Here is a 21,850-nt window from a genome sequence, read left to right as displayed (position 1 = left end):
AGTTCATGTAACTGCATTGAGCCTCATTTCAAAATGAGCACAGATGTTAGGCTCACCATTTGACTTTCAACCACATACCTCAAGAGCCCATTGACAACATACAGGGAAAAGATGTGAAAGACAGCTTTCCACCCTTCTGCCATAAGTAAAATACATACTGGAAAAGGGGTATTGCCGTGAAGAAACCATCTCACAACTTAGAGGCTTAAAGGAACAATTTATTATTTTCTCTCACGGTTTTGTGGACTGACAGGGCGCAGCTGGGTGGTTCTCACTTGGAATCTCATTGCAATTAGAGGTCAGCTGGGGCTGCCATCATCTGAGGGCTCAGCTGGGCTGGATGTCCAAGAGGGACGTCCATTGACTCGCTTGGCTGACAGGGTTGCTGGCTGCTGATGGGGTGCTCAACTAGACCTGTTCCAGCATTCACACTTGGATTTTCCAAGGGCCTGGAGCTTCTTATACCATGGCACCTGGGTTCTGAAAGGCAGAGTTCTAAGAGCAACATTCCCGGAAACCCAGGCAATAGTTGTAAGTCTTCTTATAACCTAGCCTTGGAAGTTCCAGAATGTCACTTCTTCCATATCCCTTGGTCAAGCAAGGCAGCAAGACTATCCCAAATACAAGAGAAGAGGAAATAGAGGATGGCTGTCAATGGGAGGAGTGCCAAATAATTTGCAACCATTTAAAGTCTGCCACAAGGTAAAATTAGGATAACCATCATCAGACACAGTTTCTGGCAGGTCTGTCTCCTGCTGGAGGAGACCAGTGCAGGAATTAATCAGATATGGTGGTAGAGCTGGGAACTCAAGGAGGCTTTATTGAGGATTTTAGAGTTTTGAGAGCTACAGGTACTGTTCTGCCATGGTATTCTCTTCTGTGACACTGACTTTATGATAAAAAGAGCAAGGGATTTCCTCAAAGTTTGCTCATTTTTTGGAAGCTGTCTAATGAAGACCCCTTGAAGGGAGAGGCAGCAGAGGTAGGGACTACCTTTGATAATTGCAATGAACTAGAACCCCACAGCTTGAGGAAAAGCCAGACTCCACCCACTTGTTGGTGTTGTGAGGACAGAAGAGAAGATGCTGGTGCGAGTGTCCAAACAACTGGTTGTTACCTCTTGCCACGCAGCATATGACCACAGTAGAATCCTTCCGTTTAACCCCTGTTTTTAAAATGTAGCTTTCATCATATCATCAAGCTATTTAGGAAAACCTTAATTATCCCCATTTGACTATCAGATCAAATAAAAATATTCAGTTTGTCCTTTAAGACCTTCATTCCATCAATTGCATTTAGCTCCTCCAGCCACATTCTTTTTTTTCTCAGTTATACATATATATATTCTTTTTCGGATTCTTTTCCCTTATAGGTTATTGCAAGATACTGAGTATAGTTCCCTGTGCTCTACAGTAGGTCTTTGTTGGTTATCTATTTTATATATAGTAGTGTGTATCTGTTAATCCCAGTCTTCTAATTTATGCTTCCCCACCGCTATCCCCTTTGGTAACCATAAGTTTGTTTTCTGTGTCTGTGAGTCTATTTCTGTTTTGTAAGTAAGTTCATTTGTATCTTATTTTTTTTAGATTCCACATATAAGTGGTATCATATGATACTTGTCTTTCTCTGTCTGGCTTATTTCACTTAGTATGATAATCTCTAGGTTCATCCATGTTGCTGCAGATGGCATTATGTCATTCTTGGCTGAGTAATATTCCATTGTGTCTGTGTGTGTGTGTGTATACACACACACATATACGTATACACCACATCTTCTTTATCCATTCATCTGTCGATGGGCATTCAGGTTGCTTCTATGTCTTGGCTATTGTAAATAGTGCTGCTGTGAACATTGGGTGTCCAACTACATTCTTTTTTTTTTTTTTTTTTCAACTACATTCTTAATGTTCACATCTTTGGCCTTGGGCCAGCAGTCAGGCTGGTCTCCTTAACCTGCTCTGGGTGTCACCATCATCCTTGCCTTCTTTCCTTTTGTTCATGCCACCTTTCCTTCCTGGAATGCCTCTTTCTCTTCTTTTGCCATTCAAATACTTTCCAAATCAAGTTTCCAGATCAAGATGCTTTTCCTGCTTAAAGCCTTCTTTGGCAAAGGCTTCCTAACAATAATATTCTTTTCTTTGTTCTTGATAGTATATTTTAGTGGAAATCTGGACCATGCTGCTTCTTTTTATATGCTGTCTTAGAATCGATCCCAAATTATATAATAATGGTAGGAATAAAGGCTAACATTTATTGAGTGCCTGCTGCATGTCAGGCATTTTTTTTTGTTCTTTTCAGTGGCCTCATCCTGATTATACATTATAATCACGAGTGCAGCTTGTGAAAAAAAATGGTATACTAGGGGGCCCACTCCTCGCCAGCCTGATTTAACCCAATTGGTGTGGGGCCTGGGCATCTGTATCTTTGAAAAGCACTCCAGATAATTCTGATGTGTATTCAGGGTTGAGAAACATTGGCTAGGGGAACACACAGTACTATGTGTTTAGATCTCATGGCCTTGGAAAATGCCTCCGATTTTATAGGACAAAACTGAATTTGGAGTATGAAGATATTTGTATTTCATTTATTTGATCAGCAGATTCAGACCTGTAAGGTACGGAACATTTAAAGGTAGAAATTCTTCCAGGGAGGGAAGCTATCCTCTTTTAATCTTTGCCATCCCAGCACACGGTGCATTATGTGGCACTTGGTAGATATGCAATGAATATTATTTGTGTGGAATTCAAAGGACAGAATCAAACAAGTAGACCCTGCACTTGGTTTATCTTCTCATGAACTGTACTAGAACATTAAGACCTTTGTTTTGCTGTCTCTGAAATACTCAAGGCAAAAATAAATGCAGACTTCTCTTGTTTTCTGTTGAGCAGAAAGGTAAAGAATGACTTTACTTGCTTTGCCTTCTGATGGAAGGCAAGATTGCATGTGAATCACATAAATGAATGAATTCTGTCCAGGTTGTGTGATAAAATAAATCACACCTTATTCATAAGTGGTATTGCTTAGGTCTTACTACTCAAGACAGTTGGTTGTCATTCTTTAGAGTCTTTTGGGGGGGGTCCACTCTACTTATAGTCAGTTCAACTGTGTAGTATTTTAAGGTCAGGAGTTTAGATTTCTTTATTCCCGGTGCCATGTACCCAACACTTGAAGGAGGTCATTAAAACCATCCTTTTGAAATTATTTAATTCCGTTATTCTTTCCCAGAGGTACTTTTTTGACCTTCTGGTTGCCTTTGTAAGACACCTTGGAACCTTTTCTCGTTTCTCCTTGTCCTTCTAGAATGTGCTGCCCAGTCGGCATAGCATTGCAGTAGCTCCTGAAATTTATTTGAAGGTTATATCAGTGGTCTTTAGGATCCGTCCTTTGAAATGTCAGCCCAAATCAGTTAATACCACAGTTTGCTATGACAATAAAAAGAATGTGGTTTCACCCCATGTAGATACACTCTGTTCTCCATTGGTAAAGAAAAATGAAAATAATAAAAAACAATTTAAAATGTTCTGCTTGCTTTCTAGACAACAGCATTTTGAAAATAATTTTTCTGTAGCTAGGCTTGTAACCATCCTTGACTGTGGGATGCTTTTGTCACAGAACCGTGTAGTTAAGTTAAAAAAACAAACAAACCAGGCCAGTTCACCATTAAGTTGCCCCTAAGTTCCCATCTTAATTAAACATTCAAAATAATTAATAGATAGTTTGATTCTGTGTCTTCAGATAAGTCAGAACATCTGATTAAGAAGTGAAAAGTTCATGAAGTTTTCTGTGAACAGGTGATTTTAGTCATTTGGATTCAGACAGTCTTGTTCCGGAAATTTTAAGTCATTTGTTTGTAATTTGTAAGAGATTCCCACAGAACCCAGAAGGCAGATTTGTTGGCAGGAGACACAATTTGGAGTATCCTGAAGTGTTGTGCTGAGGGAACCTAACATCACGCTATAGAACCTGACAGCGCGCATTTTTGCCACAGGGAAAGCCATTCGTTTTTCTCTTATGGAAAGCTGGGGAGATGTGGAGATGTCCATTTTCTGGGTTCCATCTCTTACTGGATAACGGGCAGTCTGTGTGCATGATCCTTATCCCTCATGGCTAATAACTACATACTGTGCTAAAATATCTGCGTTTCCCTGGTCTTTTAAAAAATGTGCTGAGACCAGCCATCATCACATTCCAGATGCTTGCCCATTTGAGGTTGAATATTAATGAATGAAATAGCAAGTGTTAAATGCATAGCCAGTCCAGTGCCTGTGTATAGGAGGTACTCCTTAAATAGTATTATCATAAATATTGTTCAGTACGCCTAAAATGAATTGTTCCTCTCATGATAAATGATAAAGTGACTGCATCTAGATTATACTCATGGGCTTTGACATGCATATCATCTACTTGGAATTGCCTTGTTTTCTGCCCTTTTCAGAGCTTCTTCAAGGTAGTTCTTGAATGGTTTACAAAAGTTTTAATGCATCTGTTAACTCGTCACTTTGTTTTTATCACACTTGAGTTTCTGTTTTTGCCCACCACTTTAAAAACCATGTGGTTTACAAACACTTAAAAGTGTTATACATGTTTTTAACGCACTACATTGTTTTAAATGGCTATTTCCTCACACCATTCAACATCCCTGCGGTCACATGCTCAGCTGGATTAGCATTTGACTTATGTCCAAGTAGGAGCACATAAAAAAATGGAGCACTTAATTGGAATTTCACAGTGATTTCTACATAAACCAGCTTAAACAAGGTGTATTATGTATAGAAATTAGGAATTGACTAATCTGTGTAAATATATTTGTGTCAATGAGGTGATTTTAAATGGTGAAGAAATGCTACACGGTGGAACTTGAAGCCTGGTCATGTCACATGTAGTTCTTTAGCCACTAGAGTTGCCACTGTAGGCAGAATGTCATTTTGATTACAGCTTTACTATATTAAGATAGGATAATATAGAGCACTATAACAAACTGTTCGATTAAAACTTTTTCTGGTTAAATTTAACACTAAGATCCTATGTCTCAGAACCTCATTTATCATCACAAATGAATTTAATTGAACACTTGTCTCAAATGAACCATGCAATTTAAAAAAAATTCTTTATTTTTTCATTTTAGGGCCATATGGTTAGACTGAGAAACATTTTGGCTAGAATAGTAAAATTTGTAATTTGTCCATGTCCTGAATTGTTATTTTAATAGTATCACTAATGTGCTTATTTTCTACACTAGATATTGAGCAGAAACATTTCTTTTGTGTGTGTATTTCCAACTATCATGATAAATGCTTACACGCATGTATGTAAATGCAACATGGCTCAGCCTTTTTCTTTTACCTCAATTTAAAAAATGCCGAACAGCACAATAGCCATAACTTAATTATCTACGGAGTGTTTAGTTTGGAGGTGAAATAAGTTAGTTAACAGAAATACTTGAGAATAAACATAATGAGGTAACTTTTATACAGGGAAATATATTTCCACTTTTCAAAGTGCTTCATATATTCATAGAAACATTAGAAAATGTAACTCTGCCTAAATAATGCCATACTCTTATAATTTAAGATGTCAAATTCATATAAAGTGATTAATCATTTCTATGATGGTTTTTCAGTCAGTATTAGAACAACTTATGATAACAATGAAAAATTTTTAAAAGTTTCATAGAACTTATTGAGCACCAAAGTGGGTCTCCTTTTCATACTTTGCTTAGTTGCCATATTTTCAAGGTAGCATTAAGACATTTTATTATTTGAAAATCCAGATGTTTAAAAACTAAAAACACTGACATTGACAACTTTCCATCATATTATAGAAAAGACCCTGCATTATGATTAATTTGCAATTCAAAGACATTAAGGACCATGAGACCATAAAATTCTTATATATACTTATTTTAATATATCCTTCAAAGATACTAATAAAATAAACACATACTTATCAGTTGGTTAAAATATGAGTCTGAAATTACTGTGTTCTTAAAAAGACATGTATTTGTAGCAAAATAATATTGACTGTATATGATTAAGAAAAGAAAAAAGTTTCCATTGAAAATGAAGGGAGAGTAGTAAAAATATTTATTTTCAAGTCATGTTCTAGATTTCAAGGTCATCTGTTATGGAAGATACTGTGTTTCAGGGTGTGTCAGGGGAGCAGGGAAGAGGTTAATTCCTGATTTCCTATTTCTTAGTTTTAAGATTATTCATTCATTTATTGAACATTTTTTGACTATTTAGAATGTGCCATGTACTCTGCTGGGTATGTGATGGTAAAAGCAAGTTGCCCACCTAAAGAAATATCACCCATATTTATATTGTATTAAACCCCACTGTACTAAAGGACATGTTGTATCTAAGGTACTAAACCAAAGCCTGGCATATAGTAAGTGCTCAATAAAGAAGAGCCATTAATATTCTGTGACATCCTTTATAGCTATTTTTCATCTACTGAGGAACAGAGTGTAAAGTTTCTTTATTTACAAGAGTAATGATAACTATTCCGTGTATATGAATTGAAAATGTTCTGAATAGAATAGTTTAATAAAATGAGAAGAGCAGAATTATATGGCAACTCCCTATACTATAAACACAAATGCTTTCAGGTTAATAGATACCTCTTGAGAGTAAATGTTACTATTCTCAAACACTTTGAAACATGTAAAAGTGATCAGAAAGACCACTTTTTATTATGGAATTGCTCGGTAAATTAACTATTATCAACTTTGGAATCTAGCTATCTATGTATTTCAAAGAACCTTCTGAAAATAAACAGTAGAGTAATACCATCTCTTAAAAAAGTAAACTGAAGTGTGTAACATCCAGATTGTTTCTTGGTAAGTATTATATCCAGAGCTGTGCTGTTCAATGTGAAAGCCTCTAGACACATGAGTCTATTTAAATTTAAAAAGAACTTAAAGTAAGAATTCAGTTACACAGACATACTAGCCACATTTCAAGTGCTTAGTGGCATATGTGACAAGTGGATACATATTGGACAGTGCAAGTAGAGGACGTGTCCATCATCACAGAGAGTTCTCCTGGGCAGTGTTGCTCGAGGTTATATTAGATAAAGGACTATTTGATGTTTACTACTTATAACCACACAGAAAACGAATGACTAAGTTTGGTTTTGATAATTTGATTGTTTACACCACAGCTTCCAAATCTTGATTAAATTATTTAGCAAGCTCTTTGACAGGTAAAGCCTGCTTTAAAATGACTTAATTCCAGTAAAAGTTTAACTAAGTCTCAGAAGATGTAGTGCTTTACTCCATGACTTTGGGGAAATTGGAATTTTGAATACTGTCTAAGAGAGATGGCTAATCAATGTGATCAACGCTTTCTCTGCAGCGCCTTCCAAGCCTTTTTTTCTGAGCGCCCCACCATTCTACTCGTCGTGCTGCGGTGGGTCCTGTCGGCGCCCTGCCTCCCCCACTGCTTTTCCAAGTAAGTTTTTATACTTCATCAGCAATGCCTCAGTTACTCTGTAAACCAGAGCAGCAGGATTTAATGTGCTCTGGAAAACTAATTGGTAATGCAATGGCAAGGAGATAATTCCTCGCTAAAAATCACAGCGATCCTATTCAGGAGGTTTCCAGAGATTTATCGAACTTCAGCACACTGAGCGATTGTGAGCAGCTTCTAATGGCATTGAAACCCAGGGCTGACACACCAAGGAAAGCAACTTGTTTTCCATTTGATGTAAAAGATCTCAGAGGGACCCGTTTGGCTCTTTCTGAAACGTGTAGCAATGCTCATTTAAAGAAGAAGAAAGGAAGGAAAGAAAGCTAAGAAATTGTGTAAAATTTCCATTCAACTGAAAATGTGACACAGAAAGTTACTAGGTATCCATGGAAAATAATCAAAAATTGTCAAGATTGTAAAAGGAGATAAATACCTTCTCTTATGATCTTTAAGAAAACCAACCAGGGTTGTAGGAAATATTTTCAAGAGAACTTTTCAAACATTACACAGTTGTAATAGTGTGCAGGGTAGGGGGAGAATGACAACTTTCAAAAACTTGAAGAGCCCACACATGCTCACACGCACAAAGAAAAAAATGTCTAACTGAAAATAAAAAGAAATTAAGTTCACCTTGATTTTGAGATTTCTAGGTCAGCTAAGAATCTGTAGACAGAGGATTCGAGTTTATGATAAAGAAGTCCAGAGGAGGGGTGCATTTTTTTCAGCTGCCCGAGAGAAAACATTGATTCAGGTTAACAGCTCTGTCAGGTGAAAAGTGAAATAGGGGTAGGGTCAGGCAGAAGTCCAGAGCTGTATCACGGTTGAATTCAGATTCCCCGTTGCCTCTCTGCATGTGTTTTATGAATGTTTCAGGAGAGCAGTTGCTCAACAGAATGATTCCTGACAAGTGAGGCAGCAAATGCTGGCCGTTTAATGAGCTGCAAGCTTCTGAGTATCTCTTTAGGGGGCTGATACTTTCCCACAGAGCACTTTACATGGCCAGGACCCGGCCACAATGGGTGACAGACCCGTGACCAATCGTCACTTTCACTTGACTCATCCACACGCGACCTCACCACGATTTTTCACTGTGCAGATGAACTTTCGGAACCATTTCACAGGGAAAAGGCTCGGGCAAGGGTCAGTTGCCCTTTTGTATGGTCATAAAGCAAGGCTCTGTGTGTCAGTCTTTTCTCCTGTCTCGCATTCCAAGTGAATTTCTGCACACCATTTAAAGCACTTGGCTGAAAAATAAAGCAGTGAATGAAACTGACTTTTATAGACTCATTCTAGCTCATCTTCCCATACAACCCTGTCCACCTGAAAAGGGATTTAGTGGATGAGCTGAGTGCATACAGGACTTGCTGAATACATAGGGCCCATTATCCACTGTGGGGATTGTTTATTAACCGGGACTGATACACTATTTTGGAAGTGACCTATTAATTGTCCATTTAACTAGAATGTATTGATTCAAATAGAAAAATAGAAACCATGACTAAACCTTTTTCTCGCTCCTTCAAGGTGGTCTCCTATGAGGATAATTGAAAACTGTTGTACAGATTAAGGAGACATTTATCACCATATATTAGAGTATCAGGAAAGGACGCCTGGAGTAGAGACTTAAACCCCAAATATCTGATACCACAGCATGGTGGCATCTCTGTGGAATTAAATCTTCAGTGTGGTATTCCAGGGGTGGAGATTGAAAGAGGTCCAACCCCTAGTTTCAGTGTTTTCACCCTGGTATAATACTGGTCTTCTACTTTAGAAACTCTGGAAATGTAGACAGGTAAGGGGCAATGTACCAAAATATTCCATGTAACAGGTGGACATTCATGTATGCGTGAATGTGTGTGTGTATTCATTTTATAGTAGTGTTTTAATGAGTTTCTAAGCCATAAAAGTATACTAATGCCCAGGCCAGTTTACTAAATAGAGCACATAAAAGTAAGTCCAAAGTCATTTCCTAGATAACCTCATCTTGACTGCTTGAAAAAAATCACCCAAAGCACGTCTCATTTTTCTCCATCTGCTTCTCAGCCCTTCCCACTTTATGCCTTTTGTGTAGCTTTTGTAAATTGTGGTGTCTATCCCTGGAGGCTTATAAAGTCCTGTGTTTATCTTTTTTATTTAATAAAACATACAAGGGGAAAATCAGCACAGTTCAGATTGAGGATGAGAATGCACTTGGTTTGTCTCCATTTCTAAGTTGGCATTTTAAAACAGCGTAGAAGGGTGGAGTCAACATGGCATACTAGGAGGATGAGGAATTCGCGTCTCCGCACAAGTAGGGCACCTACCAGGCACTGGTGGGGAACCACGGACACCTAAGGGGATGGGAGGAGCCCCCAACAACCGGGTAGGACATGGGGAGTGGGGGGGAAGGAAGGGGGAGGAGAAGTGGAGGCGGGATGGGACTGGCACCCCTGAGGGGCGGCTGGGTGAGGGAAAGGGATCCCACACCCGAAGGGGGAAATTGGGGAACCACTGGGAGGGTAGAGGATCAAAAGGGAGCATGGCCAAGTTTCCCCTGCCCACTTGGACCCCCAGGAACCTGCTGAGATCCCAGGCCTGATCCTCTACCCACCGAGGCCCCCTCTAGCCACGCGGGTCCTGAGGGAGTGGGAGGGAGGGAAGGGGGAGCAAAAGTTAAGGCCGGACCTCTGGGACTGGTACCCTGAGGGGTGGCTGGGGGAGGGGAGGAGTTCCTACACCCAGTGGGACTGACCCACGGTTACAGGTCCAGCAGTGGTGACAGGGGAGACCCTGGGGGAGATGGGGGGTGGCGTGGAGGAACGCAGCCAGTGCTTTCCCTGTCCACTTAGGCACCGGGAAACCTGTTGGGCTCCTGGGCCTAATCCTCTGCCCTTGGAGCCTCGCTCCTGCCGTGCAGAACCCAAGCCCCACCCACACACCCTCACTCGGCGCTACTTCCAAACTCTGGAACTCCACACTCCAGAGGCCCTCCTTGTGATGTGCTGCCTCTCCTATTCCACGCAGGTCCTAAGCAGAGGCCCCGCCCCACACTTGAACGTCCCACCCCATGCTCAAACGTAACCCCCCCACCCACCTAGGTCCCACCCCACCCTAAACCCCGCCCCTGCCTAAGTTCCACCCCTGCCTAAACTCCGCCCCCATAGCCAAGGCTATTTTTTTTTTTCTTTTTTCCTCTTTTAGATTGGGATTGTTTTACCTTGTTGATTCATTGTGGTTGATTCTTTTATATTTTTATTTTTCCAATTCTTTTATTTTTCTAATTTTATTTTATTCTTTATACTTTGTTATTGTTCTCTCCTTTTGGCTTGATCCCCTCCCCCTTTTTTTTTTCTTTTTCTTTTTTCTGGTGTGGTTTTATTTTACTTTGTTGCAGTTGTTTCAATTATAGTTTTATTTTTCCTAATATATTTTTTATCATTCTAATTTTATTTTGTTTATTATTCTTTGATATTGTACTGCTCTTTTCTTTCTTTCTTTCTTTCTTTCTTTTTTTTTTTTACTGTGCTACGAAGCTTGCGGGATCTTGGGTCCCAGACCAGAGGTTGGGCCTGAGCTCCTGTGGAGGGAGCTCTGAGTCCAAACCGCTGGACTAACAGAGAACCTCAGACCCCAGGGAATATTAATCAGAGTGAGGCCACCCAGAGGTCCTCATCTAAGCTCCAAAACCCAGCTTTATCCAACTGCCTGCAAACTCCAGTGCTGGATGTCTCAGTCCAAACAACCAATAAGACAGGAATACAGTACCACCCATCAAAAAAAAAAAAAAAAAATGAAACAACAAAAAATTATGTTACAGACGAAGGAGCAAGGTAAAAACCTACAAGACCAAATAAATGAAGACAAAATAGACAACCTACCTGAGAAAGAATTCAGAGTAATGATAGTAAAGATGATCCAAAATCTCGGAAACAGAATGGAGAAAATACAAAAAACATTTAACAAGGATCTAGAAGACCTAAAGAGCAAATAAACAGTTATGAACAACACGATAACTGAAATTAAAAATACTCTAGAAGGAATCAGTAGCAGAATAACCAAGGCAGAAGAACGGATAAATAAGCTGGAAGATAAAATGGTGGAAATAACTGCCAGGGAGCAGAATAAAGAAAAAATAATGAAAAGAATTGAGGGTTGTCTCAGAGACCTCTGGGACAACATTAAACGCACGAACATTCAAATTATAGGGGTCCCAGAAGAAGAAGAGAAAAAGAAAGGGTCTGAGAAAATATTTGAAGAGATTATAGTCGAAAACTTCCCTAACATGGGAAAGGAAATAGTCAATCAAATCCAGGAAGCGCAGAGAGTACCATACAGGATAAACCCAAAGAGAAACACGCCAAGACACATATTAATCAAACTATCAAAAAATACAATGAAAAAATATTAAAAGCAGCAAGGGAAAAGCAACAAATAACATACAAGGGAATCCCCATAAGGTTAACAGCTGATCTTTCAGCAGAAACTCTGTAAGCCAGAAGGGTGTGTTAGGACATATTTAAAGTGATGAAAGGGAAAAACCTACAACCAAGTTTACTCTACCCAGCAAGGATGTCATTCAGATTTGATGGAGAAATTAAAACCTCTACGGACAAGCAAAAATTAAGAGAATTCAGCACCTCCAAACCAGCTTTACAACAAATGCAAAAGGAACTTCTCTAGGCAGGAAACACAAGAGAAGGAAAAGACCTACAAAAACAAACCCAAAGCAATTAAGAAAATGGTAATAGGAACATACATATGATAATTACCTTAAATGTAAATGGGTTAAATGCTCCAACTAAAAGACATAGACTGGCTGAATAGATACAAAAACAAGATGCATATATATGCTGTCTACAAGAGACCCACTTCAGACTTAAGGACATATACAGACTGAAAGTGAGGGGATGGGAAAAGATATTCCATGCAAGTGGAAATCACAAGAAAGCTGGAGTAGCAATACTCATATCAGACAAAATAGACTTTAAAATAAAGACTATTACAAGAGACAAGGACACTACATAACGATCAAGGGATCAATCCAATAAGAAGATAAAACAATTGTAAATATTTATGCACCCAATATAAGAGCACCTCAATACATAAGACAAATGCTAACAGCCATAAAAGGGGAAATTGACAGTAACACAGTCATAGTAGGGGACTTTAACACCCCACATTCACCAATGGACAGTTCATCCAAAATGAAAATAAATAAGGAAACACAAGCTTTAAATGATACATTAAACAAGATGGACTTCATTGATATTTATAGGGCATTCCATCCAAAAACAACAGAATACACTTTCTTCTCAAGTGCTCATGGAACACTCTCCACGATAGACCATATCTTGGGTCACAAATCAAGCCTCGGTAAACTTCAGAAAATTGAAATCATATCAAGTATCTTTTCCGACCCCAACACTATGAGACTAAATATCAATTACAGGAAAAAAACTAAAAAATACAAACACATGGAGGCTAAACAATATGCTACTAAATAACCAAGAGATCACTGAAGAAATCAAACAGGAAATCAAAAAATACCTAGAAACAAATGACAATGAAAACACGATGACCCAAAACCTGTGGGATGCAAGAAAAGCAGTTCTAAGAGGGAAGTTTATAGCAAACTTCAGGAAACAAGAAAAATCTCAAATGAACAAACTAACCTTACACCTAAAGCAATTAAAGCAAGAAGAACAAAAAATACCCAAAGTTAGCAGAAGGAGAGAAATCAGAAAGATCAGAAATAAATGAAAAAGAAATGAATAAAACAGTACCAAAGATCAATAAAACTGGGGCTTCCCTGGTGGCGCAGTGGCTGAGAATCTGCCTGCCAATGCAGGGGACACGGGTTCAAGCCCTGGTCTGGGAAGATCCCACATGCCGCGGAGCAACTAGGCCTGTGAGCCACAATTACTGAGCCTGCGCGTCTGGAGCCTGTGCTCCGCAAGAAGAGAGGCCGCGATAATGAGAGGTCCACGCACCGCGATGAAGAGTGACCCCCACTTGCCGCAACTAGAGAAAGCCCTCACACAGAAACGAAGACCCAACACAGCCATAAATAAATAAATAAATAAATAAACCCAAAGTTTAAAAAAAAAATCAATAAAACTAAAAGCTGGTTCTTTGAGAAGATAAACAAAGTTGATAAACCATTAGCCAGACTCATCAAGAAAAAAAAGGGGAAGACTCAAATCAACAGAATTAGAAATGAAAAAGAAGTAACAGCTGACACTGCAGAAATACAAGGGATCATGAGAGATTACTAGAAGCAACTATATGCCAGTAAAATGCACAACCTGGAAGAAATGGACAAATTTGTATAAAGCACAACCTTCTGAAACTGAACCAGGAAGAAATAGAAAATATAAACAGACCAATCACAAGCACTGAAATTGAGGCTGTGATTAAAAATCTTCCAACAAACAAAAACCCAGGACCAGATGGATTCACAGGTGAATTCTATCAAACATTTAGAGAAGAGTTAACACCTATCCTTCTCAAACTCTTCCAAAATATAGCAGAGGGAAGAACACTCCCAAACTCATTCTTCGAGGCCACCATCACCCTGATACCAAAACAAGACAAAGATGTCACAAACAAAGAAAACTACAGGCCAATATCTCTGATGAGCATAGATGCAAAAATCCTCAACAAAATGCTAACAATCAGAATCCAACAACACATTAAAAGGATCATATACCATGATCAAGTGGGGTTTATCCCAGAGATGAAAGGATTCTTCAATATATGCAAATCAATCAGTGTGATACACCATATTAACACATTGAACGATAAAAATCATATGATAATCTCAATAGATGCAGAAAAGGCTTTTGACAAAATTCAACACCCATTTATGATAACCCTCCAGAAAGTAGGCATAGAGGGACCCTACCTCAACATAATAAAGGCCATATATGACAAACACACAGCCAACATCGTTCTCAATGGTGAAAAACTGAAACCACTTCCTCTAAGATCAGGAACAAGACAAGGTTGCCCACTCTCACCACTGTTATTCAACATAGTTTTGGAAGTTTTAGCCACAGCAGTCAGAGAAGAAAAAGAAATAAAAGGAATCCAAATTGGAAAAGAAGAAGTAAAACTGTCACTATTTTCAGATGACATGATACTATACATAGAGAATCCTAAAGATGTTACCAGAAAACTATTAGAGCTAATCAATGAATGTGGGAGAGTAGCAGCATACACAATTAAAGCACAGAAATCTCTTGCATTCCTATACACTGATGAAAAATCTGAAAGAGAAATTAAGGAAACACTCCCATTTACCATTGCAACAAAAAGAATAAAATACCTTGGAATAAACCTACCTAGGGAGAGAAAAGACCTGTATGCAAAATTGTAAGACACTGATGAAAGAAATTAAAGGTGATACAAACAGATGGAGAGATATACCATGTTCTTGGATTGGAAGAATCAACATTGTGAAAATGACTATACTACCCAAAGCAATCTACAGATTCAGTGCAATCCTTATCAAAATACCAAGGCATTTTTCACAGAACTAGAACAAAAAATTATACAATTTGTATGGAAACACAAAAGACCCCAAATAGCCAAAGCAATCTTTAGAAAGAAAAATGGAGCTGGAGGAATCAGGCTCCTGGACTTCAGACTATACTATGAAGCTACAGTCATCAAGACAGTATGGTACTAGCACAAAAACAGAAATATAGATCAATGGAACAGGATAGAAAGCCCAGAGATAAACCCACACACATATGGTCACCTTATCTTTGATAAAGGAGGCAAGAGTATACAATGGAGAAAAGATAGCCTCTTCAATAAGTGGTGCTGGGTAAACTGGACAGCTACATGTAAAAGAGTGAAATTAGAACACTTCCTAACACCGTACACAAAAGTAAACTCAAAATGGATTAAAGACCTAAATGTAAGGCCAGACACCGTCAAACTCTTAGAGGAAAACATAGACAGAACACTCTATGACATAAATCACAGCAAGATCCTTTTTGACCCACCTGCTAGAGAAATTGAAATAAAAACAAAAATAAACAAATGGGACCTAATGAAATGTGAAAGCTTTTGCATAGCAAAGGAAACCATAAAGAAGGCGAAAAGACAACCCTCAGAATGGGAGAAAATATTTGCCAACGAATCAACGGACAAAGGATTAATCTCCAAAATGTACAATCAGCTCATGCAGCTCAATATCAAAAAAACAAACAACCCAATCCAAAAATGGGCAGAAGACCTAAATAGACATATCTCCAAAGAAGATATACAGATTACCAACAAACACATGAAAAGCTGCTCAACATCACAAGTCATTAGAGAAATGCAAATCGAAACTACAATGAGGTATCACTTCACACTGGTCAGAATGGCCATCATCAAAAAATCTACAAACAATGCTGGAGAGGGTGTGGAGAAAAGGGAACCCTCTTGTACTGTTGGTGTGAATGTAAATTGATACAGCCACTATGGAGAACAGTATGGAGGTTCCTTAAAAAACTAAAAATAGAACTACCATACAACACAGCAATCCCACTACTGGGCACATACCCTGAGAAAACCGTAATTCAAAAAGAGTCATGTACCACAATATTCATTGCAGCTCTATTTACAATAGCCAGGACATGGAAGCAACCAAAGTGTCCATCAACAGGTGAATGGATAAAGAAGATGTGGCACATATATACTATGGAATATTACTCAGCCATAAAAGGAAACAAAATTGAGTTATTTGTAGTGAGGTGGATGGACGTAGAGTCTGTCATACAGAGTGAAGTAAGTCAGAAAGAGAAAAACAAATACTGTATATTAACACATATATATGGAATCTAAAGAAAATAAAAAAGGTTCTGATGAACATAGGGGCAGGACAGGAGTAAAGACACAGATATAGAGAATGGACTTGAGGACATGCAGAGGGGGAAGGGTAAGCTGGGACGAAGTGAGAGAGTACATTGACATGTATACACTACCAAATGTAAAATACATAGCTAGTGGGAAGCAGCCGCATAGCACAGGGAGATGAGCTCTGTGCTTTGTGAACACCTAGAGGGGTGGGATAGGGAGGGTTGGAGGGAGACGCAAGGGAGTGGGGATATGGGGATATACGTATGCATATAGTTGATTCACTTTGTTATACAGCAGAAACTAATGCAACATTGTAAAGCAATTATACTCCAATAAAGATGTTTAAAAAAAAAGAACACTAGAAAAAATAAATAAATAAATAAAATAAAACAGCATAGAGATGCCACAAGTGTTCTTAATAAATGTTGGTGTCTCATTAGTGATAAATCTGAAATGAATTTCTTATTTTCTTATTTATGATGTTCACTGTATTGGCAGCAAATAATAATGAAATGGTGGATTTAGGCTTTCATTAAGAATATTACATAAATAATCATGATACCAAGGAACAGTTAATAAGACTTACAACTGCCTGGTAAGCTTTTTAATTTAAGACATTTACTACATTTTCTTTTCTTCTTTTTTTTTAATAATAAGAATGATTTTATGCCCAAGCATTTAAGTTTTTTTGCATTTGTACGAAAGAAGGAAAATGAACTGTTGAAGTAATTTTGTATTATTTTGTATTTCAGTTCGGATAGCCAAAATTATGGTTTATACTAAAAATTTTAATAGATGAAATCAGTGGCCCTCATCATTGTTTCACAATATTGACTTCACTCTTTCTAAAAAGTGTAGGATTAGAGCAACACATCCATAGCTAGCAAGTGAAATATCATTTTGACTGTTAACATGATTCACTTGTTTAAAATTGATTTAGTTTTTCTTGTTAACCTTTTAGATTTATGATTGACTTGTGGCAGTGTGGAAACAATCATTCATCTAGTGCCCTTCTCACATATAATAAATAGTTTAATAGGCTATTTAAGCACAATCCTTACAGTGGGGAAAAATTTAAAGGCAGTGGTAAAAGTTCTCCTCTCCCCCAAAGCAGTGTAAGGAAAATCTTTGATAGTATGTCCATAAGGTTCTTTTCAAAATAACATACTTCATAAAATGAGATGGAAAGTTGTAGAAGTTATGCAGAGAATGACCTTAAGAAAAAGACTACATGAAAATGTATAGGAGTCTTAATTTTGTAGAATAGCTAATTGAATTAATGAGATAATTATTTCGTTTTGTCTTTGAGTACCCAACTTGAATTTGACCTTTCAAGAATTTTATGCATTAAAAGAAAAAGTTTAAATTTGGAGCAGCATTATAAAAATATGAGTGAAGAAATATTCTTCTGGGATAAATTGCTCTCCCTTTTTCTTGGGAGGTGAACTTAGATTCTGCATTTTGAGATCATTTTACTATCTTCCCTTTCTCATTAAAACTTAAAAGAGGGCTTCCCTGGTGGCGCAGTGGTTAAGAATCTGCCTGCCAGTGCAGGGCACACGGGTTCGAGCCCTGGTCTGGGAAGATCCCACATGCTGCAGAGCGGCTAGGCCCGTGAGCCACGACTACTGAGCCTGCGCGTCTGGAGCCTGTGCTCCGCAACAAGAGAGGCCGCGATAGTGAGAGGCCCGCGCACCGCGATGAAGAGTGGCCCCCGCTTGCCGCAACTAGAGAAAGCCCTCGCACAGAAACGAAGACCCAACACACCAAAAAATAAATACATAAATAAATGTATTAAAAAAAAAAAACTTAAAAGAACATAGAATACTCTCCAAATTTCAATTTAGGATTTTGTTGAAGGCAGCAGGGAAAGGACCTTATTTTTATTACTGTAGGTTCGTCCTATGAGTGACACTGTCAAAGGTGGCAGTGCTCTGATGGGTCTTCTTACCACCTGACCTGGATATTTCCTGCTCTCAGCTGGAGCAGTGAGTGGGCTTAGGGAACTGATCAAGACCTATGGAAATCCATAAAAGGCTGCCTGAGAGCTTCTTTTATAAGGATTTATCTTTAGAACTCTAAGATTTTCAGAGGGATGCAGCATTTTGTGCTAACAGAGAAAGAAGCCTAATTATTGTGGTGAAAACATAACTGTGTTTGTGTGATAAGTTGAACATAGGTTTTGACTTCTCAATAGTGAAGGGAGATAAATGACACTTGGTCAACCAGGAAGAAAGTTTAAAGGAGTCAGAGACTCGAAGACAATAGATTTTCCAAGTTGATGGCTCTATTCATCAGTGCCACAGAGGCAGTGAAAGTATTCGAGGGTCGTTCCTGGAATGGGGTTCCCTTTCTCCCCAAATGTTCATAAGTAGTAGTAGTAGCCTACCCTGGGGTAGACAGAGGCCTGTCTACTGCTGTGTTTCTCTGTTGCTCTTCGCTGCCCCCCACCCCGTACTGTATCATTCACACACAGCACACCTCCATTCAAAATGCCCTTCACGGGCTTCCCTGGTGGCGCAGTGGTTGAGAATCTGCCTGCCAATGCAGGGGACACGGGTTCGAGCCCTGGTCTGGGAAGATCCCACATGCCGCAGAGCAACTAGGCCTGTGAGCCACAGTTACTGAGCCTGCGCGTCTGGAGCCTGTGCTCTGCAACAAGAGAGGCCACGATAGTGAGAGGCCCGCGCACTGTGATGAAGAGTGGTCCCCACTTGCCGCAACTAGAGAAAGCCCTCGCACAGAAACAAAGACCCAACACAGCCAAAAGTAAATAAATAAATAAAAAATAAAAATAAAGGAATTCCTTTAAAAAAAAAAATGCCCTTCACAAGGCTCACTGCACACAGGGATTCCCAGGGGGGTGTGGTACATGGGGCCTGTCTCAGGATGCAGGGAATTAGGCCTTTGTAAACTTTTCTATACTAGGTCATTCTGCCATTTTAATGATCTCCCCACCTCCCGACCTCTTTCCCGGCACATTGGTAATTTTGACAATCTTTGGTATAATTTTAAAGAGCGTTGATTGGCCTCACTCTGCTTGGGTGTATGACCTCAATTGCACAACTTATCTTTCCAGAGCCTCAGTTTCTTCCTGTGGAAAATGGGGATGATAATATGTACCTCTGGGGATTGTGGTAAAGATTTCATGCCATGCTGCCTGTCGTTGGCACATACATCAGCACATGTTGAGCCCCAAATATATATGGAAGCCACATTACAAAATAATAATAATGACATTCGCAAATTGGCAGATCCTATAGCACCTTGAATTGGCGGCCCTGGATTTTAAAGTGTCTTTTCTACTGCATGTCTTAAACTCTGTCCCTGTTCATTGTTATTTTTATATTATTTATTTATTTATTTTTGTCACCTGTAAGTTTCCATATAAATCAGACTTTTGTCATGAATTTAGGAATAATCAATCAGAGGTGTTTGTTGCTTATAACTTTTCAGTAGCTTCTGCGAGATTTTTGAATTACCAACAAGTTCTTGAAGTCACTATGTTTGTTTTGCAGGTGTAATTGAGCCCATATTCCTAGATTTAGAAGGTAGGAAGATGGTGTAGGTTCATCAGTAGTTTATGGTTAGATCCAGAGACAGCCCACAGAAGGCTCATGGTGGGGACAAGGAGAGGAGCATCAGTGGTAGAAGTAACATCTTGTCACATGCTTCTTGTAGGAAACTGAGCCACATCCGTTTATGAAAACAAGCGCAGTTTGTGTATTGAGAGCAATGCTAAGAGAAACCAGGCAACTAGCAAAGAAAGGAAGAACGGAATATTCTTTATCTTTGCCATGGTTTTTGCTTGTTCAGTGGTTGTATTCGTGTTTGTTATAGGGCACCGAATCCCGAAGATCAGCCCCAGGAGTTAACCCTCTGACCCTCACAACCACTCCAGCTGTGTCTTTCAGAGATTGAGGTCTGCTTTGTGTGCATGACCCTTCAATGTTAGCTTTTACCATGTTGGTGAGAATTATTTATCTGTAGATCCCCTTGATGGGACTCTTCTTTCTCTTCACTTAAACATAACTCAATAGGAAAACCTGTAGGTTCCTATTAAAAGTCTTAGGGGCATTTAAATGTGTTACCCCGTTGTTTTATGTAAACATGTAGATCTTGGTGAAGAAGGGGTGAAAATGAGTAAAATCATGATTCCGATTTATAAAACCTTGGCTTAGAAAAAAATGTAGGCAGATTTTTTTTTAAAAAACTAGCTTTATTGGTCCAAAAATTTGTTTGTATTTCTATACAGATTTAAAAAGTTATATTATAAAATAGATAACCCACAAGGACCTACTGTATAGCACAGGGAACTATATATACTCAGTATTTTGTAATAACCTATAAGAGAAAAGAATCTGAAAAAGACTATATATATAACTGAATCACTGTGCTGTACACCTGAAACTAACACAACATTGTAAATGAACTATACTTCAATAAGAACAAAATAAAATTATTTAAAAAAGTAAAAAGTTGTATTAGCTCAAAAAGTATTGGCCTTTCTAAAATACTAAGCTGGTCAAGTCCTTGAAAGGCTTTCCTCTGTGGCAAATTATCCCTTAGATTTGTTTCAGTCACCCCTGCCCCTAATCTACCTCCCAGCTAATGTCCGGTGTTCTTCCTGCTCATCCCCTGCAGTCTGGAAGTTCCAAGCTGTGTGAGATTCCTAGATTTACCACGTTTCACACTTGTCCTCACCCCACTCATGCGTCTGCAAATGTCAGTCCCTCTCTCTGCCCGCCTTTGTCAAGATTGCCAGCAAGAGGAATTGCTAGTCTTCTGGCAGGTCTTCTCTCTCAGGACTCACTCTGTTGGCCTCCAAGACTAAGTGGCTTCTCATGTGGTGCTTAAAACCTTCCTCCTATGTGGTCGTTTGCGGGTGTTTATCTCACTTGTACCCTGGCTGTCTCTATTCTTCTCGGACCTCTCCTTATCAGCTGTGAGCATCCGTGAAGGATGGAGTGGATTTATTTTCAGTTGTCACTCAGTGACGACTCAATCACTTGGCCAGATTACTCCCCAAAAGGTTACTACAACGTTTGCTTGTCTTCCTTAGAAAACTGAGCCAGACTTAAAATGTAGAGTGGAGGTGAATTATTTGTCCATAACTCTACAACAGTAGCCTATCTTACTGGGGTGTTTTTGCCTTTCAGTCTTTTTTCTCTGCATTTTTACTTAGTTGTGAGCATAGTATGTATCTTAAATATCATACGTATTATAATGGTTTTTGTTTGTTTGTTTGTTTGTTTTGCTGCTGCCTGATCTTCCTAGTCCTGATCTTTAGTTGTTCTTTAAAATTTCACCTAGTAGATATAGCATAATGTGCTTATGCATTTCTTTACCTTTGGATATTTAAGTTTCTTTCCTAACTTTTAATACATATGGCTATAATAATGGTAGATCGTATACAGTTACAAATTAAGAATTCCAGATCAAAATATGAAGTGAGAAGGGCGTGCTGGAATCTGAGGACGCTGTTAGCAGGCTGTATAGGAGATGCTATATGGTCCAGGCTCACAGACTGACCCAGGACAGGGAGCAGA

The 21,850-nt window shown here is 38.9% G+C and overlaps 1 protein-coding gene across 1 annotated transcript in view; it reads left to right on the top strand.

Annotated features, from left to right (window-relative positions):
• DBX2 (developing brain homeobox 2) overlaps positions 1-21,850 on the top strand; it is a 46,285-nt gene that overhangs the window by 7,821 nt on the left and 16,614 nt on the right. Inside the window, exon 2 of the mRNA XM_082349495.1 lies at positions 7,356-7,451. Within this exon, the coding sequence (XP_082205621.1) occupies positions 7,356-7,451 (96 nt within the window). The remainder of the gene's footprint in view (positions 1-7,355; positions 7,452-21,850) is intronic.

Source organism: Balaenoptera borealis (genome assembly GCF_965194805.1).
Source record: "Balaenoptera borealis genome assembly, chromosome: 13".
Lineage (NCBI taxonomy): Eukaryota > Metazoa > Chordata > Mammalia > Artiodactyla > Balaenopteridae > Balaenoptera > Balaenoptera borealis.
Note: the sequence above shows the minus strand (reverse complement) of the source record. Positions and strands in the feature narration are given on the sequence as shown.